Genomic DNA, 14570 nt, shown 5'->3' with positions numbered 1-14570 from the left:
GAAATCTTTTGGTATCTAGGGACATCTACAGTGAAGAGGTGGGATTTTACTCATGATTGCATGAGTTAGGGGTTTATTTTCGTTGAAGGCATGCAATGACGTTGGGTTTATTGAAGCATATTGAACTACTTATGATACTTGTGCATGAATGAGGACAGCAGTGAAATATTTAGAAATCCATTCTTAACATGGACAGGAAGGAAAGCGTTTTCTAACTATTTTGTATTTTCACCTAACAATTCAATAAAAGATGCAGTAAAACAAGACTAACTTGAAAAAAGACTATAAAAAAAATAGCATGGTTCGTATTCTGCATAAGTACTATACTTAGAAAACAAGCACAAGAATGTAACATTGCAATGATGTGACAGAGGTTGGGGGTTGGTAGACAGTGCGAGACCTATTAGGTTAGCAACACCCAATCTAGTTTTTAACAAGTAAACAATGAAACTACATGGTGGAACGATAAATTTGTCGCTCTAAAGGAAGCAACACTACAGCTTTATTTTAAAACTTTTATTGAAAAAATCAATTCAGGTTACTTGATTATGTAGTAGAACTGACATCTATTGAATGTAGCTGCTTTCAGCCTCAATCAATGCCTTAATACAGCTCCAGAACTGGGAGCATGCCTTTTCCACAAGCTTTAGTGTTGTGGGAGGTCATGTTGGTAATGTTCTCTACATGTAACTAAATGAAGTAGTCCAGCGGGTTCAGGTCGGGGGGTTAGGGGGTTCGGCCAGTGAGAGAAGGGTACAAAGTCGTAGCACTCCTTCTGAAGCCAAGCCTGGGTCTCTTTGGACTTGTGGGCTGGTGCCGAGTCCTGTTGCCACACCCAGGGTCTGCCAGCAGTCCCCTGATTGCACCAGGGGATCACCACATTCTTCTAGGTACACTTTGGTGTTGACTTTCAAGCCGACTTTGAAGATGTGACATGGCATGATGTGGCCCTCATTTTAAGCCACACTAAAGACTATAACCATAGCTGGAAACTTCATTGTGCTGTGCTCTTAAGCGTTGAACTGTTGCATTTTGAGGGTGCTGGCAATGGTCCTGTTGTCATAAACTAGATTGGTAGAGAAAAGGAGTTGTACAACAGCGCATCTGATTTCGTTTGTAGAACATTGTGTCGCTTTTAGACATGATAGAAGGCTCCTATTGCTATTGGGATTTGTACACAACTGGCCAATTAGTAGATGGTCTGTAACAAAAAAGAAAACTAGTTTTCATTAATTGGAAATGGAATCCTGTCATCTTTTCTATGGCGACAACGTTATATCCTTATAATTTAATTCTGATGATGAAAAACATAAAGATTAAATTTATAATTTATCGCAGCAGCATGCATATTTCCTGGTAAATGGTGAAAAATTTTGTGGTACAGTTTGTAGGAATTTTGTTCCTAGACCATAATCCAATTGACACATCGATTCCTACACAATCTCTGAAATTAAGTGACGCTGAGCCTAGTCAGTACCAGGTGGGTGACCATTTCAGAATACCATGCACTGTATGTAGGAGAATGTCGGCATCTTGAAAGGACTGCAAAAACCTAATGCTGTCATCTGTGGACCATTTGCGACTTTGATATTTCTATGAAACTTCCTCCTTTGGAGGAAGCCAGTTCAATCCACTTAGGGTGAGTGTTACTTCAGTTTGGTATTAGTAATTTGTTTCTGTCTCGAGTATATTTGGTGGGTTATACTCAGAATATGACAATCATGCTGACATACTGATTACCATCAGATCAAAGTTAAGCCACATAGAACCTGGTCATTACTAAAATGGGTGACCATTTAGATATACCAAGTATTGAATTTGGTTTGATGCTGTTGAGTCATTCCAGACTTCCTCTTTCCACTTGAATCGAGGAGTGCCAATTTCACAAGACTCTCTTACAGGGAGTATCCATTGTTTCTTGAGAATGAACAAAGGTCACTAACTCTGAGAATACAAATGTTGCATGTTTGTGGCTACACAAACGTGTATAGATATGTACACATAATTAACAAAACCCTTATGTAATATCTGTTATCTTAGCTACAGGAAAAAAAGATCATTGCTTGGTTGTTCTGGTCATGTAAGTTAGTGTTTTCTGATATAAAACTCCTCTGACCTTAATCTGCCCACTTAAAAAAAATCAATGAGGATTGTTGATAATTTCATAGTGGACAGCCATTGTATAATACGGGGTTATTAGGTTTAAATGTTACTTTTTGCAATCAAGATCAAAACTTCAAAGTATAAAGGAAATCAACAATTTATCTAGTAATCAAATGAGAAAATCCTCTCTTCTATACTGGTGCTACACAATCAGGTTGTCTGAAGATACTGGCTTCCTGACCAAAAAGTACATCAAACCTTGATGTTTTTTTTTGTTTTTTTTTTTCTTTGCAAAAACTCGATCCTGTTCTGCAAAGCTACAAATAAAAACATTTTTCTCTACAGAATGATCGAACTAAACACCATGAATAAAAAATTTAAAGATATAAAAAAAAAACTTGAAACATAGTCTTCTACTAAAATGACTGAACGCGAAAATGGTTGATAAAACAGAACGTTGTAGCCAAATACCATGAAAAAAAAAATTAAAGATATAAAAAAAAAACTTGAAGCATAAAAATATTTTCTTGAATTACTGGATTCAGCATTAAATAACTCAAAAAGGGTTGATATGCCATAAAACAAACCAATCCACCTTAGATTTAATTCTAAAAAGCAAAGTAAATGAATTGACCTTTCTTAACTGTTAATCTTGTTTTTGCAGCTGTTACGTTTATAATGATTAAAACAACTTTTTTTTTTTTTTTTTTTTCATCTACTGATGAATCCCAGCTTATCAAAACTCAAAGGCCATTCAAGGATAATGGATCAAGGATGGTTAATGAATTTGTCAGGTGGACGGTGAGACCAAAACATGAAAATTAGTAACAAAGATTAAAGCTAGACAGAATTTGATTAAGAAAATGGCTCAGCAAGAACTTCTTTACATTAGATTTGAAGGCTACGATGTTGTATTCAACTAGAAGCAGACTAGCGGAACAGTGTTCCACAGGCGGGCAGTTCTGGGAAAGAAGCTTTGTTCATGGAATCTGCATTTAGATCTGGGCACAGTTAGAGAGTGGGGGAAATCGCATATAGTGATTGGAGCTAGTTGAGTGTTGTTTTGTGAAAGTTTAGCAAGACGAAATGACAGATTGGAGTTCAGTCAAGCAGCCCTGATACCAATAGTCTAGCACACAAAAAAAATTGATCTTAACTTGGTGTACAGTGGCAACAGTTTAGATAGATAAACTTTTTACTTATGGTTTATAAATGAATTAAGACCTTTTGTTTGTCCATTTTTCTTCATGTCGCACCAATTCAACTACTGGTTATCTGCATTGCTATAGCTTTCTTATACTACTCCATAGTTTACCAGCAATGCTTCAAGCAAACTACCTTTCCTTTAAAAGAAAAAACAATTTTTTTTTCTTTTTAGTTTGGTGGAAATCCAGTATCATGTGCAATTGCTTTAGCTGTTATGGATGTGATGGAGAATGAAAGGTTGATGCAGAATGCCAAAGAAGTTGGACAAATTTTACTCATCAAGTTGAAGAATTTAATGGAAAATCATCCTCTTGTGGGTGATGTGAGGTAAGTTTTTACTTGCAGACCTATTTATCTTTGCATGATAATAAGCACTATGTACATTTTTATATAAGTAAAAAAAATATTTATAAAAATAAATATACATAATAAATTAAAAAATACACTAAAAAAAAAAGACACTACAAATAAGTTTAGAAAATAACAATCAATTTGAAGCAAAAAAAAAAACTTTGAAATTTATTTTAATTTCTGCTGAATAGCTCTCACTAACAACGGCTTCCATATGTACTTTTGAATTAAAGTTAAACACACATTTAACAAAGGCAAATATTCCTGAAATATATCGAGTGTCCAAAAATTCACTGAAGGGTTTTGAACTAAAATAGATTCTTTATTTTTGATCATATCTTTTTGTAGAATTGCAAAAAGATATGATCCAAAATAATCTATTTTAGTTCAAAACAATCTAAGACATTAGGAAATTAAAAAGAAAAACAAAAAGCAAAATTCAAACAATGTTTATTTATGAAAAATGTCTTTTAAATGTTGCCCATTTTCAGCTTCGCATATTTGTACTTTTTCCAAAATATTTATTCATGACAGATTGCAGAATCTTTGGATTGCAATTTAACTATTATTTCATTACGTGAACTGGCAGACCTCTAAACATAAAAAACACCAAACCCTACAAAAATTGAAGGAAAACATCAGGAATTAAATAAAGGAGTTAATTCGCAATCCAGAGATTCTGCAATCTGTTATGACTAATGTTTTGGAAAGAGCACAAATATGTGAAGTTGCAAAATATGCAACATTTAAGACATTTTTGATATATAAAGATTGCTTGAATTTTGCATTTTTCGGGGGGGGGGGGGAGAATCACAATATCTTAGACTGTGTTAAAATTACTGAAAGATCTTATCAAAAATATAAATCTATTTAAGTTCAAAACACTTCAGTGACATTTTGGACAACCTTTTTTTTTTTTTTGTTGCTGACCATCTGCTAGTTGGCCAGTTGTGTACAAATCCCAAGAGCAATAGGAGCCCTCTATCATGTCTGAAAGTGACACTATGTTCAACAAGTAAAATCAGATGTGTCGCTGTACAACACATGCTCTTTACTGATCCAAGTTATGACAACAGGACCATTGCCAGCACCCTCAAAATACAAATCCAGATGGTTCAACGTTTGAGAGCGCAGCTCAACAAAGTTTCTGGCCACGGTTATGGTCTTTGGTGGTGTTTCAAGTGAGGACTACATCATGCCACCTCACATCTTCAAAGTCGGCTTAAAAGTCAACACCAAAGTGTACTTGAATGTTCTGAAGAATGTGATGATCCCCTGGTGCAATCAGATGGCTGCTGGCAGACCCTGGGTGTGACAGCAAGACTCTGCGCCACCCCACAAGTCCAAAGAGACCAGACTAGTCTTCGGAAGGAATTCTATAACTTTGTACCCTCTTCTCACTATCCCCCCCTCCTCCCTTGACCTGAACATGCTGGATTACTTCATTTGGTCATATGTTGAGAACATCACCAACACCAAAGCCAGCTTGATCACTGCCATCCGTCAAGTATTCGCCGAGCTGTCGCGGCACTTGTGGAGTAGGCATGCTCCCAGTTCTGGACCTGTATTGAGGCAGTGATTGAAGCTGAAGCTGGCTACATTGAATATATGTCAGCTCTACTACATAATCAAGTTACCTGAATTGATTTTTTTCAACAAAAGTTTTAAAATAAAGCTGTAGTAGTGTTTTCTTTAGGGTGACAAATTTATCGTTCCACACTGTATATAAAGTGTCTTAATAAAAAGGTTGAATCTGCATAACTCGTTTCATATCTTAATTTGCTTCAGGTTGTGTTGATCCATTACATATCTGCATTGTATCTTTGGTCAAGTAAAAAACAAAACAAACACCATGAATGCATATTTGAAAATATAAAGAACTTAAAGAATAAAGACTTTTCCAAAATTACTGGATTCAGCATTAAATAATATTTTTTTTTTTGTTTTTACTTGGAGTTCACCACTTATCAAGGCCCAATGGCCACTCAAGGATAAGGGTTATTGTGTGTACAGTAATCAAAGGGATAGTGTAGCAATAGTATTGGAGAATTGGTAAGGTGTCATTACTTGGGGGGGGGGCGGTTCATCAGGAATTTGTTTGTGTTGGACTTGAAGACATCCAGGTTGAAGTCAGGAGGGAAACAGGCAAGCGGAACAGAGTTCCACAGGCGTGCAGTTCTAAGAAAGAAGCTTTGTTCATGGTATCTATGTTTTGATTTAGGCACAGATAGGGAGTGGGGAAAATTATTGACGGTGGTTTCAGCTAGTCGGGTGTTTTTTGAGAAAGATTGGCGAGGGGGGACCAGGGAATGGAGCTCAGACGAGCACCTGCCATGGAAATAACGATAGAACAATGACAGGCTCGCTACGTCTCTTCTGTGGGAAAGAGGTTGCAGGGTAGAGAAAAGGGCATCCCCACACAGCCACGGAGTCTATTTTGTACTCCGTCAAGGCAGGATAGGCTGTTTTTTGCAGCCCCCGCCCAGATGTGGCAGCAGTACCCCTAAAAAAGGGCTGATATACTGTAAAACAAGGCAACCAAACACCATGAATAAATATTTAAAGATATAAAGAACTTAAAGCATAGTAACTTTTTTAAAACAAAATTACTGGATTTGGCATTAAATAACCTGAAAATGGTTGATATGCCATAAAACAAAAATAACAAACCTAACGCAAATTCAGAATTACACTTCGTGTGTGTGTGTGTGTGTGTGTGTGTGTGTGTGTGTGTGTGTGTGTGTGTGTGACTGCACAGTCCCCATGTTGTACCCAAAATTTGCACCATCATCATGAGGTCTATGACAACAGCATATTCTTTTCCTTGTTTTGATTCTCAGATATATATTCATTGATATCTTCTATATTTGTATATAGAGTGATGTGGTTCTTGGTTGATTAATTGTCTGTGTTAGATATATACTCGAGTCAAAACAATGAAAAGAATATGCTGTTGTCATAGCTCTAATCATCATCATGACTTAATAGTAACTATAACATTATTATTATTACTATTAATGTTAGTGTTATTATTATTACTATTAATGTTAGTGTTATTATTATTACTATTAATGTTAGTGTTATTATTATTACTATTAATGTTAGTGTTATTATTATTACTATTAATGTTAGTGTTATTATTATTACTATTAATGTTAGTATTATTATTATTACTATTAATGTTAGTGTTATTAATTCCTCTTCACAGTTGATCTAGTTACTTGTCAACTAATTTTATGGAAAAATTAGAAAAAAAAACAAAGTGAGAGATTGGACGGAGTAATTCACTCTTGTTTGTCTGTTTACACTTTTCTCGATAACAAATCCTTGGATTTTATTTTTGAAATTTTTCATAAACATTAGTCATGGTGAAAGTAAATTTTTTACTTATGAAGGAAGATCCTGCATGCTCAGCTTTTTTTATAAAAATTATGAAATATTAAAATTTTTTCAAGAATGTTCTGGACTAAATCATTTGCATATCATCTCAAAATTTCTACTTGAAACAATTTTTTATGAAATCTTTTTTTTTTTTTTTTTTTTTTTCAACAGGGGTATTGGGTTTTTTATTGGTATTGATTTGGTTTTAGATCGAAACAGTCGTCAGCCTGCAACAGAAGAAGCTTCATGCATTGTAGAAAGGTATTACATGTTCATTACAAAAAAAATGTTTTTGCTTTTTATTACATGTTCAATTTAAATGTTTGTTTGTTTTTTGTACAAGAAAACCTTCAATTATATGAACATGAAACGTTAGTTTTATTTTTGAGAGGATTACATTTCTTTTATTTTAATTTTCACTCTAAAATAGTGACTAAAAACAAATAATGCATTGGGTTTGATCTTTAAAAAATAAGTGCAGATCAAACACATTTGTAGACATACACAGATGAAATTTGGCAGTTACATATAAATTAACAGAAAACTCTGATAATTACGTATCAGACAAAGTGGGTATCTACACGAAAAATTACGCAAAATTATCAAGTAGAATTTTAATAAAAAAATATAAATTTAATTAAAATTATAAATTTTATTGTACATTTCCGATGCATGTAATGATTTATGTTTCTGGTTCTTCCTTTTTAAAGACGTAAAATGCTTTCATGCTGATGGACAACCGAAAAAGTACATGAAACCGATTTGTATTTTTTAACAGTAGAAAGTGGATTTTGGGTTGTTTTTTTTTTTTTTTGCTCTTAACTCTTGTTTCCATTATTTAACCTTTATTTCTCATATTTTATGATCAATCTTCTTGACAAAGGGGAAAAAATCGCTGTTTTTGGAGTCTGAATTTATTTAACACTTTTCGTTGACTATTTTTTGATCATGAATTTTTTTTTTTTAATTTCTTACATCAAGTGGCTTTATGCCTTATTTAGAAGTGATTTCCATAAAATAATAAAATTCTAATTGATAATTTAATTTTGAATACTGTTAGAAACTCGCTCAATATATGTTACTATGACATAGGCTGACATATATTCGATGGGTTTTTAACGGTATTTTGTATAGTTTTTTTATTTTTAACTCCTCTTCTCAAACTTATCGTGTTCAACAGAAAGCGCCATTTTAATTTTCCAATACATCAGTAAACACTGTTTTTTGAGCTGGATAAACATGTTACATTAAATAAAAGCACTAAAAAAATATCCAGTTAGGTAGAAAAGTAACTTATCTTGCCTTTAATAACATTTATTTGTTATATATTTGTTTTTTGACAGCTTTTTCGAATCTATGTGTACAGTAATACAAACCCCGACCTTCTTCAGGTGTATCTTGTTGAACTCTGGAATTTGGGCAGAATTTCGAACGGAAAACTTTGGTATATCACCACCATATGAGTAAAGAGAGAGTAAAAAGTGGAACTTGGATTTACAACATTCTAACTCTTGAACCCTTTGTTTTATCCTTTAGTTCTCGCATTCCAGGAGTGATGTTTCTGACAAAGGGGGAAGAATTACTGTTTTCTGGGTTGGAATTTATCCATTTAAAACTTCTCATTGGGTATTGAACTTTTTTTTCTTTACATTTTCACCCCAAAAAAGGCACATTATATACACTAATATTAATATACATTTAAAAAGTAAAAATCTTTTTGGCCAAGCAAATATTTTTGCTGTAGATGATTTCAGTAACAAAACTTTTTTTTTTTTTTTTTTTTTCAGCCTCAAAAGAAATGGCATCATCCTCAGTCGCGAAGGACCATACAACAACATTCTGAAGTTTAAGCCTCCAATGTGTTTCGATAAGGAAAATGCAGACTACCTAGTTGAGAAACTGGGTGAAGCTTTAACAGAAATTGAACAGAAATCAAATCACTGAGAAAAGGGAAAACAGATGATTCTAGTTCAGTTTTAAAGACTACTTTAAAATCTATTGTCTGCTTAGAACTCGTTTTATTTGGGCAGTTTTCAACCATTTTAATAAATTCCTTTCATTTACAAAAGAAAAAAATTATCCATTTATGCACAAGTTTGAAAGATAATCTTTTTATACTCATGTTTCATTAAAAATTTAGTTTTTTTTTTGTACTTATTGCATGGTTATATCTAAAGATTTGTACAGATTTTTATATCATTTTATAAAAAGAAAAATACTAAAAATATAATCCATTTGAAAAAGTTCAACAAATAAGATTTTTTATTTTGTGATGTTAAATTTGATTTCTTGCAAAATCTTTTAGCAAAAAAAAAAATTGTTTTGAGGATAAAACTCATTGCTATATATATAAGAAACAGAAATATACAAATTTTAAATGTGATTTTTTTTATATATATATATAATTTTTTTTTTTTTTTTAAGAACTATTCAGAGAAATTTTAATTTTAGTTTATTTTAAAATGAAATACTTGTGTATCTTAAACGTTTTTTTTTTCCAAATTATAATTATTTGGAGAGAAATTAGCATTATCTATTTTATAAGTAGTGATTGGCATTTATACTTAATGATTCTACAGGATTAGCATAAAAACATTCCTTGATTTCTAACATATAGACTGTAACTTGCTCACACATTGGTAGCTACAATTGCATGATCAGTTTTGTTTGGTATTGGTTGCTACATATAAACCGTGATGGACAGAGACATTTCATTTATTAATAGTTTGTCTATGGCAAACTATGAAGACATTAAATAAGACAAGTAAGACATAAGATTAAACAGTCTGTAGTCAAATCAAAATTTCTAGTGCTCCATCTGCTGTGCTCCTTCGAGAACTTGATGCTGTCATCTGGTTCTGTTGATTGTGTTAAAAGAAAATCGTTGTTGGTTGATCTTATTTCTTTCTCTCAAGTTCTTGTAGACTTGAAACATACTGTCTCTATCATATTAATAATATACTAGTAGGACCTGTGGAAATCATTCATATGTAATATATTGATGTTGGCATTCTGTGGATGTTCAGCATAAATGGAGACACCCTGATATTATTGTAGCTCTTTTGTTAAAACTGCAAAAGTATTTATCTAAACTAGCAGGAACGCCCGGCATAGCCCGGTCATAAAATACGCTTAAATATGATATTTTAATTCATGCAGATTTTGTATATTTGATTTCATATTAAATTTCGTATTACAATTTTCTATCGATTCTTATGTTATAAAGTTGTGATTTCAAAAGTAAAAAAATATATCCGTATGACTTGGGTGCATCAGCTTGAATTGAAACCAAAACCAAAGCTTATAAAGAAAAAAATATATAGATGAGTTCCTTCGGTTATAATTGAAACCAAACCAATTTTTATTATTAATTCTTGGTAAAATTATTTATTACAAGAAATGGAAGGTCATAACAATTAAACAACAGTCACTCAAGAAAAAAGATGTAAGTGTGACGCACAAAATAACACACATGCTATCGTATTAATATATAGATTATGAGCTTGTAACTAGTTCCAGTCTTCAAGTTGAATGAAAACAAATTCTTGTGGAGATGTCTCCTTAAATAATCAAATTCTTCCTAATCTCCATTACTACCAATCATTATGCTGTTGTCTCACTGACCACCTTATCCTCGAATGGCCTTCAGATCTTGATAAGTGGTGAATCCCTTGTAAAAAAAAAAAAAAAAAAAAAAAAAAAGGGATAAATCTTCACATGTTATCAGGGCCACAAATTGTCCAACTACAACCATTCAAAGAATAATTTCTTCTGGGAGCAATGTATTCTTTATTTGGCATTAAATAGCCCATAGATGGTTGATGTACCATAAAAAAAAACCCCAAAAAAACAAATCTAAAACATACAGAATTACAATAGAAGAATGCACACATGCAATTCCTTTTAAAGGGTAAAAATAAAATGTATTTGAAGCAAAGACTTCCTCATAACATTTTTTTCTGTTACAAGACATGTTCAAGTTTGGTTTCGCTTGTAGGGTGGCAACAAAATATGAAATTTCATCTTCATTCTGGACTGTAGAGTGAGTTCTACAAGATTTGGAAATCTGACACTTTTTTTTTTTTTAATTTTTAAAAACTATTTTTTTAATTTTTTAAAAAATTAAATTTTTTTTATGGGGATGGGGACACACTAGCCTAGAAACCAATTTCTGTTAAAGGGAGGTAAATCTGGTCTTGACGTATGTGAAAGAAAAAGTGTGTACTTATGTGGACCGTACTAAAATAATTTCGAAACTCATTCTTTACATGGGGACGACAAGACATTTTGTAAGTATTGTGTAGTTTCACTTTACAATTTAATAAACAAAAAAATATTGTAAAAATTGAATTTACCTTAAAAATCCTGTCTAAAAAATAGCACAATCTGTATTCTACATAGGTATCAAAGTTTAGGTACTTCCACCACTTGCAACCCTGGTTCATGTGCAGAAATTCCTCAATAAAGTCATATAATCAATCACATCAAGTATGCTGTATTATATGGACAGAGGTAGATTATCACATCAGTAGATTATCAGTGATTGTCAAGGAATGTGCAGGGGGCAAATTGAATCTGTGATACCAACCAATATCAATTAAAACTGTTCGATTGTACATCTCTATCTGTTAGAAATGAAAGACATTTTGTGCTAATACACTTTTTTTTTTTTTTTTTTTTTTTTTTTCGATGTCAATCTAGAATATAAGTCTATTGACTTTTAAAAATTGTATCAATTTATAGATTAACATCTGGAGAAAATTTACTTTTTTTGTGGCCGGATTACCTACCTCCATGATGGTAGTAGAAATAACTGATTCTTAAATCACACAATTTACACGAAAATAATATTTAATGAATGGTTCATTAACAGAATGAATCTACATGTTGAATTTGTTGTTTGATTGTTTTTTTTTTTGTTTTTTTTTCTGTTTTAAGGTTTGCAACCGGAATTTTTTTTTTTTTTCATTGAATTATTGTTGATGTAAATCATTTTGAATGATTCAATTAATTGAATTGAACTATATAAGCCATTGTTTTTTTACATTTTTGTAAAAGATCAACAAATATTTGGAACAGAATTATCACATTTAAGCAATATAGTTGCATAATTTTTTTTTCAAGTTTTGTAGAAAATATCTTTTGCTCTTCTGTAAAGCAAGTAGCAACTCTGTTTTAATTATCTCCCTTGCTACTTTTTTTTCTATAAAAGGCGGTAGTTATTGCACTAAGGTACAGAGAAAGTCAAGATGGCTACAAACTAAAACATGCAATTCTTAATCCTTGAATTTGTTCACATTGAACAAGTCCATGTTTACATAGTGAAATCCATTGTTGTCAATAGACTGTTTTCATGAAATTCACTGAATCCTAAAAATATTTAAATATTTATAATTATGAATTTCATTATTAACCGGTGGAGCATTAACAGTGTCAGCCAAAAGAAAAATCGGCGCTTCTACACTATTAGAATGAAATTTTGTAGTCAGTAAATGGAGTTTTCAGATTAAACACCAATGGTTTCTACTGATTTTTTTTTTGGTTAGGTTCCAAATTATGCAGTCGAAATTACCTGAATATTATTGAATTATTTAAAAAACAAAAAACAACTTTAATCATGTTAGCAGGTGCAAAATTGTTGCTCTTGTTTTTATAAAATAAATCGAAACGGAAAATTACCTCTCTTTTGAACTCTCCTGTGTCTTACAAAAGCAAATATGATCGTTTTCTTCAAATTCTATTATTTTCTTTAATAAATAATTTCTACCTTATCAATATCATAATATCATAATTTTTGGATATAATCATGTTAAAAATATGAGGAATACGTAAATACCATTGTTTTCATGTGAAATTCAGTTCTGATAGTGTAGAAGCGCCAAAAAATCTATCAGACATATGTTATATGGAAGTGAAAGTTAGCCACTGAGAGTTGAGGATATGGCTTTTTTTTTTTTTTTTTTTAATTTTTAAACAAATTTTTTTTATTACATTTTCACCCCAAACAAGGCAAATTGCCACTTTGGTGTAGGGAGCTACTATCAGGGGCAACAACTACTGGGGTACTATGTAGGGATTTGGACAGCAAGATGTTGGTTCACGTTACACTTGAACTTCTGCACGTCAGTACTGTTGGGGAAGAAAGGACCTGGAATGGAATTCCAAAGTCTAGCGGTTTTGGGGAAGAAACTATTGCAGTAGAAAGATCTTTTACATCTAGGGATTTCTACAGTATGGGGGTGGGATTTAGCAGCCTGTCGGGTTTGTCAAGGGTGCTCACATTGCATAGAGAGAAATGTGTTGCATAGAGAGAAATAATATGATGGATGTTTAATGTGAGTCTTAAAGACAGACTTCAAAGGAAGATTAAATTTGAACAGTATAGGGAAATGTGTGTAGATGGTGTTTTGATGGTATATGGTCAGGTTGAAAAAAAAAATGGATGATAGTTCTTGGGTTAGTAGACATAGAACAGCTGAGGTAGCAAAGTATGTTGGGAGGGGGAAGCCAAGGAAAGCATGTAGAAGTAATACAGATGGATTTGAGAAAGAGGGATGAATAAAGAGCTGATCAGAGATAGGTTAGTTTGGAAGTCAATTTCTTAAAGTTGTCCAACATATGCCAGCATGTAAAGATGATGATGAATATGAGCAACATGTTTTGGAACTATAGCAGACAAGATTAGATGAATATTTAAGGTAAATGTTTTACTACTTTAAAATAAATTTACGCATTACTTCATCTCAATTTATTTATTTTTTTAAAGACAAATAATTTCTCATATTTTCCCATTTTTTTTTTTTTTTTTTTTTTTTTCCAATATGGAGATTTGACAGTGAAACCAACAAAATAATAAAAGAAAAGGGTTAAAAAAAAAAAAAAAAAATCAAATACAATAAGTGTTACCAGAGCCAATAAGTTATTTTTCCACCTACTTTTTTTTTTTTTTTGTGTGTGTGCGTTTTTCAGCAATTTTAATTGTTCTTTATTTCATTGTAAATATTTCCTCTTTACGAGTTAATAGCCAATAAGATGTCCACCAACATGGGAAATGATAAAAAAGAATGTCAGTGAATATCTTATTGGCTATTAACTCGTAAAAAGAGAATATTTATGATAAAATAAAGAGTATTCAAAACTGCTTAAGAACATGCACATGCAAAAAAATGAGCCGGATACATCGAAAAGTAACTTTTATTGGCTATGGTAATATTTTATATATTGTATATTAGATTTTTTCCCTTAATCATTTGTAGGCTTGACTACACAATCTTCCCCAAATGAAATATCTGCACTTGTAGAAATATTTTTTTCCAAATAAATTGGAATTATTTGGAGAGAAATTAGCATTTTCTATTTTAGTAGTCAATGATTGACAATTATGTCTTAATAATTGAGTGGTTTTAATTTTTTAGAGAATAAGTTTGTTGGTTTTAGAAAATTTTATCAATTTATAGATTCATATTTTTAAAATTATTTTTACAACTGGATTACTTATCTCCATTATAATAATATAAATAATAGATTTC

The 14570-nt window shown here is 31.9% G+C and overlaps 1 protein-coding gene across 1 annotated transcript in view; it reads left to right on the top strand.

The window, feature by feature from the left end:
* LOC145293286 (ethanolamine-phosphate phospho-lyase-like) overlaps window positions 1–9257 on the top strand; it is a 132070-nt gene extending 122813 nt beyond the window's left edge. Inside the window, exons 9-11 of the mRNA XM_080139889.1 lie at window positions 3482–3636; window positions 7213–7302; window positions 8829–9257. Of these exons, the coding sequence (XP_079996015.1) occupies window positions 3482–3636; window positions 7213–7302; window positions 8829–8985 (402 nt within the window). The 3' untranslated portion in view covers window positions 8986–9257. The remainder of the gene's footprint in view (window positions 1–3481; window positions 3637–7212; window positions 7303–8828) is intronic.
* The last annotated feature ends 5313 nt before the right edge of the window (window positions 9258–14570 follow it).

Source organism: Euprymna scolopes, chromosome 14 (genome assembly GCF_053919585.1).
Source record: "Euprymna scolopes isolate OS-2025 chromosome 14, ASM5391958v1, whole genome shotgun sequence".
Lineage (NCBI taxonomy): Eukaryota > Metazoa > Mollusca > Cephalopoda > Sepiida > Sepiolidae > Euprymna > Euprymna scolopes.
The sequence above is the reverse complement of the archived record's forward strand: the minus strand, read 5'-3'. Positions and strand labels throughout refer to the sequence as shown.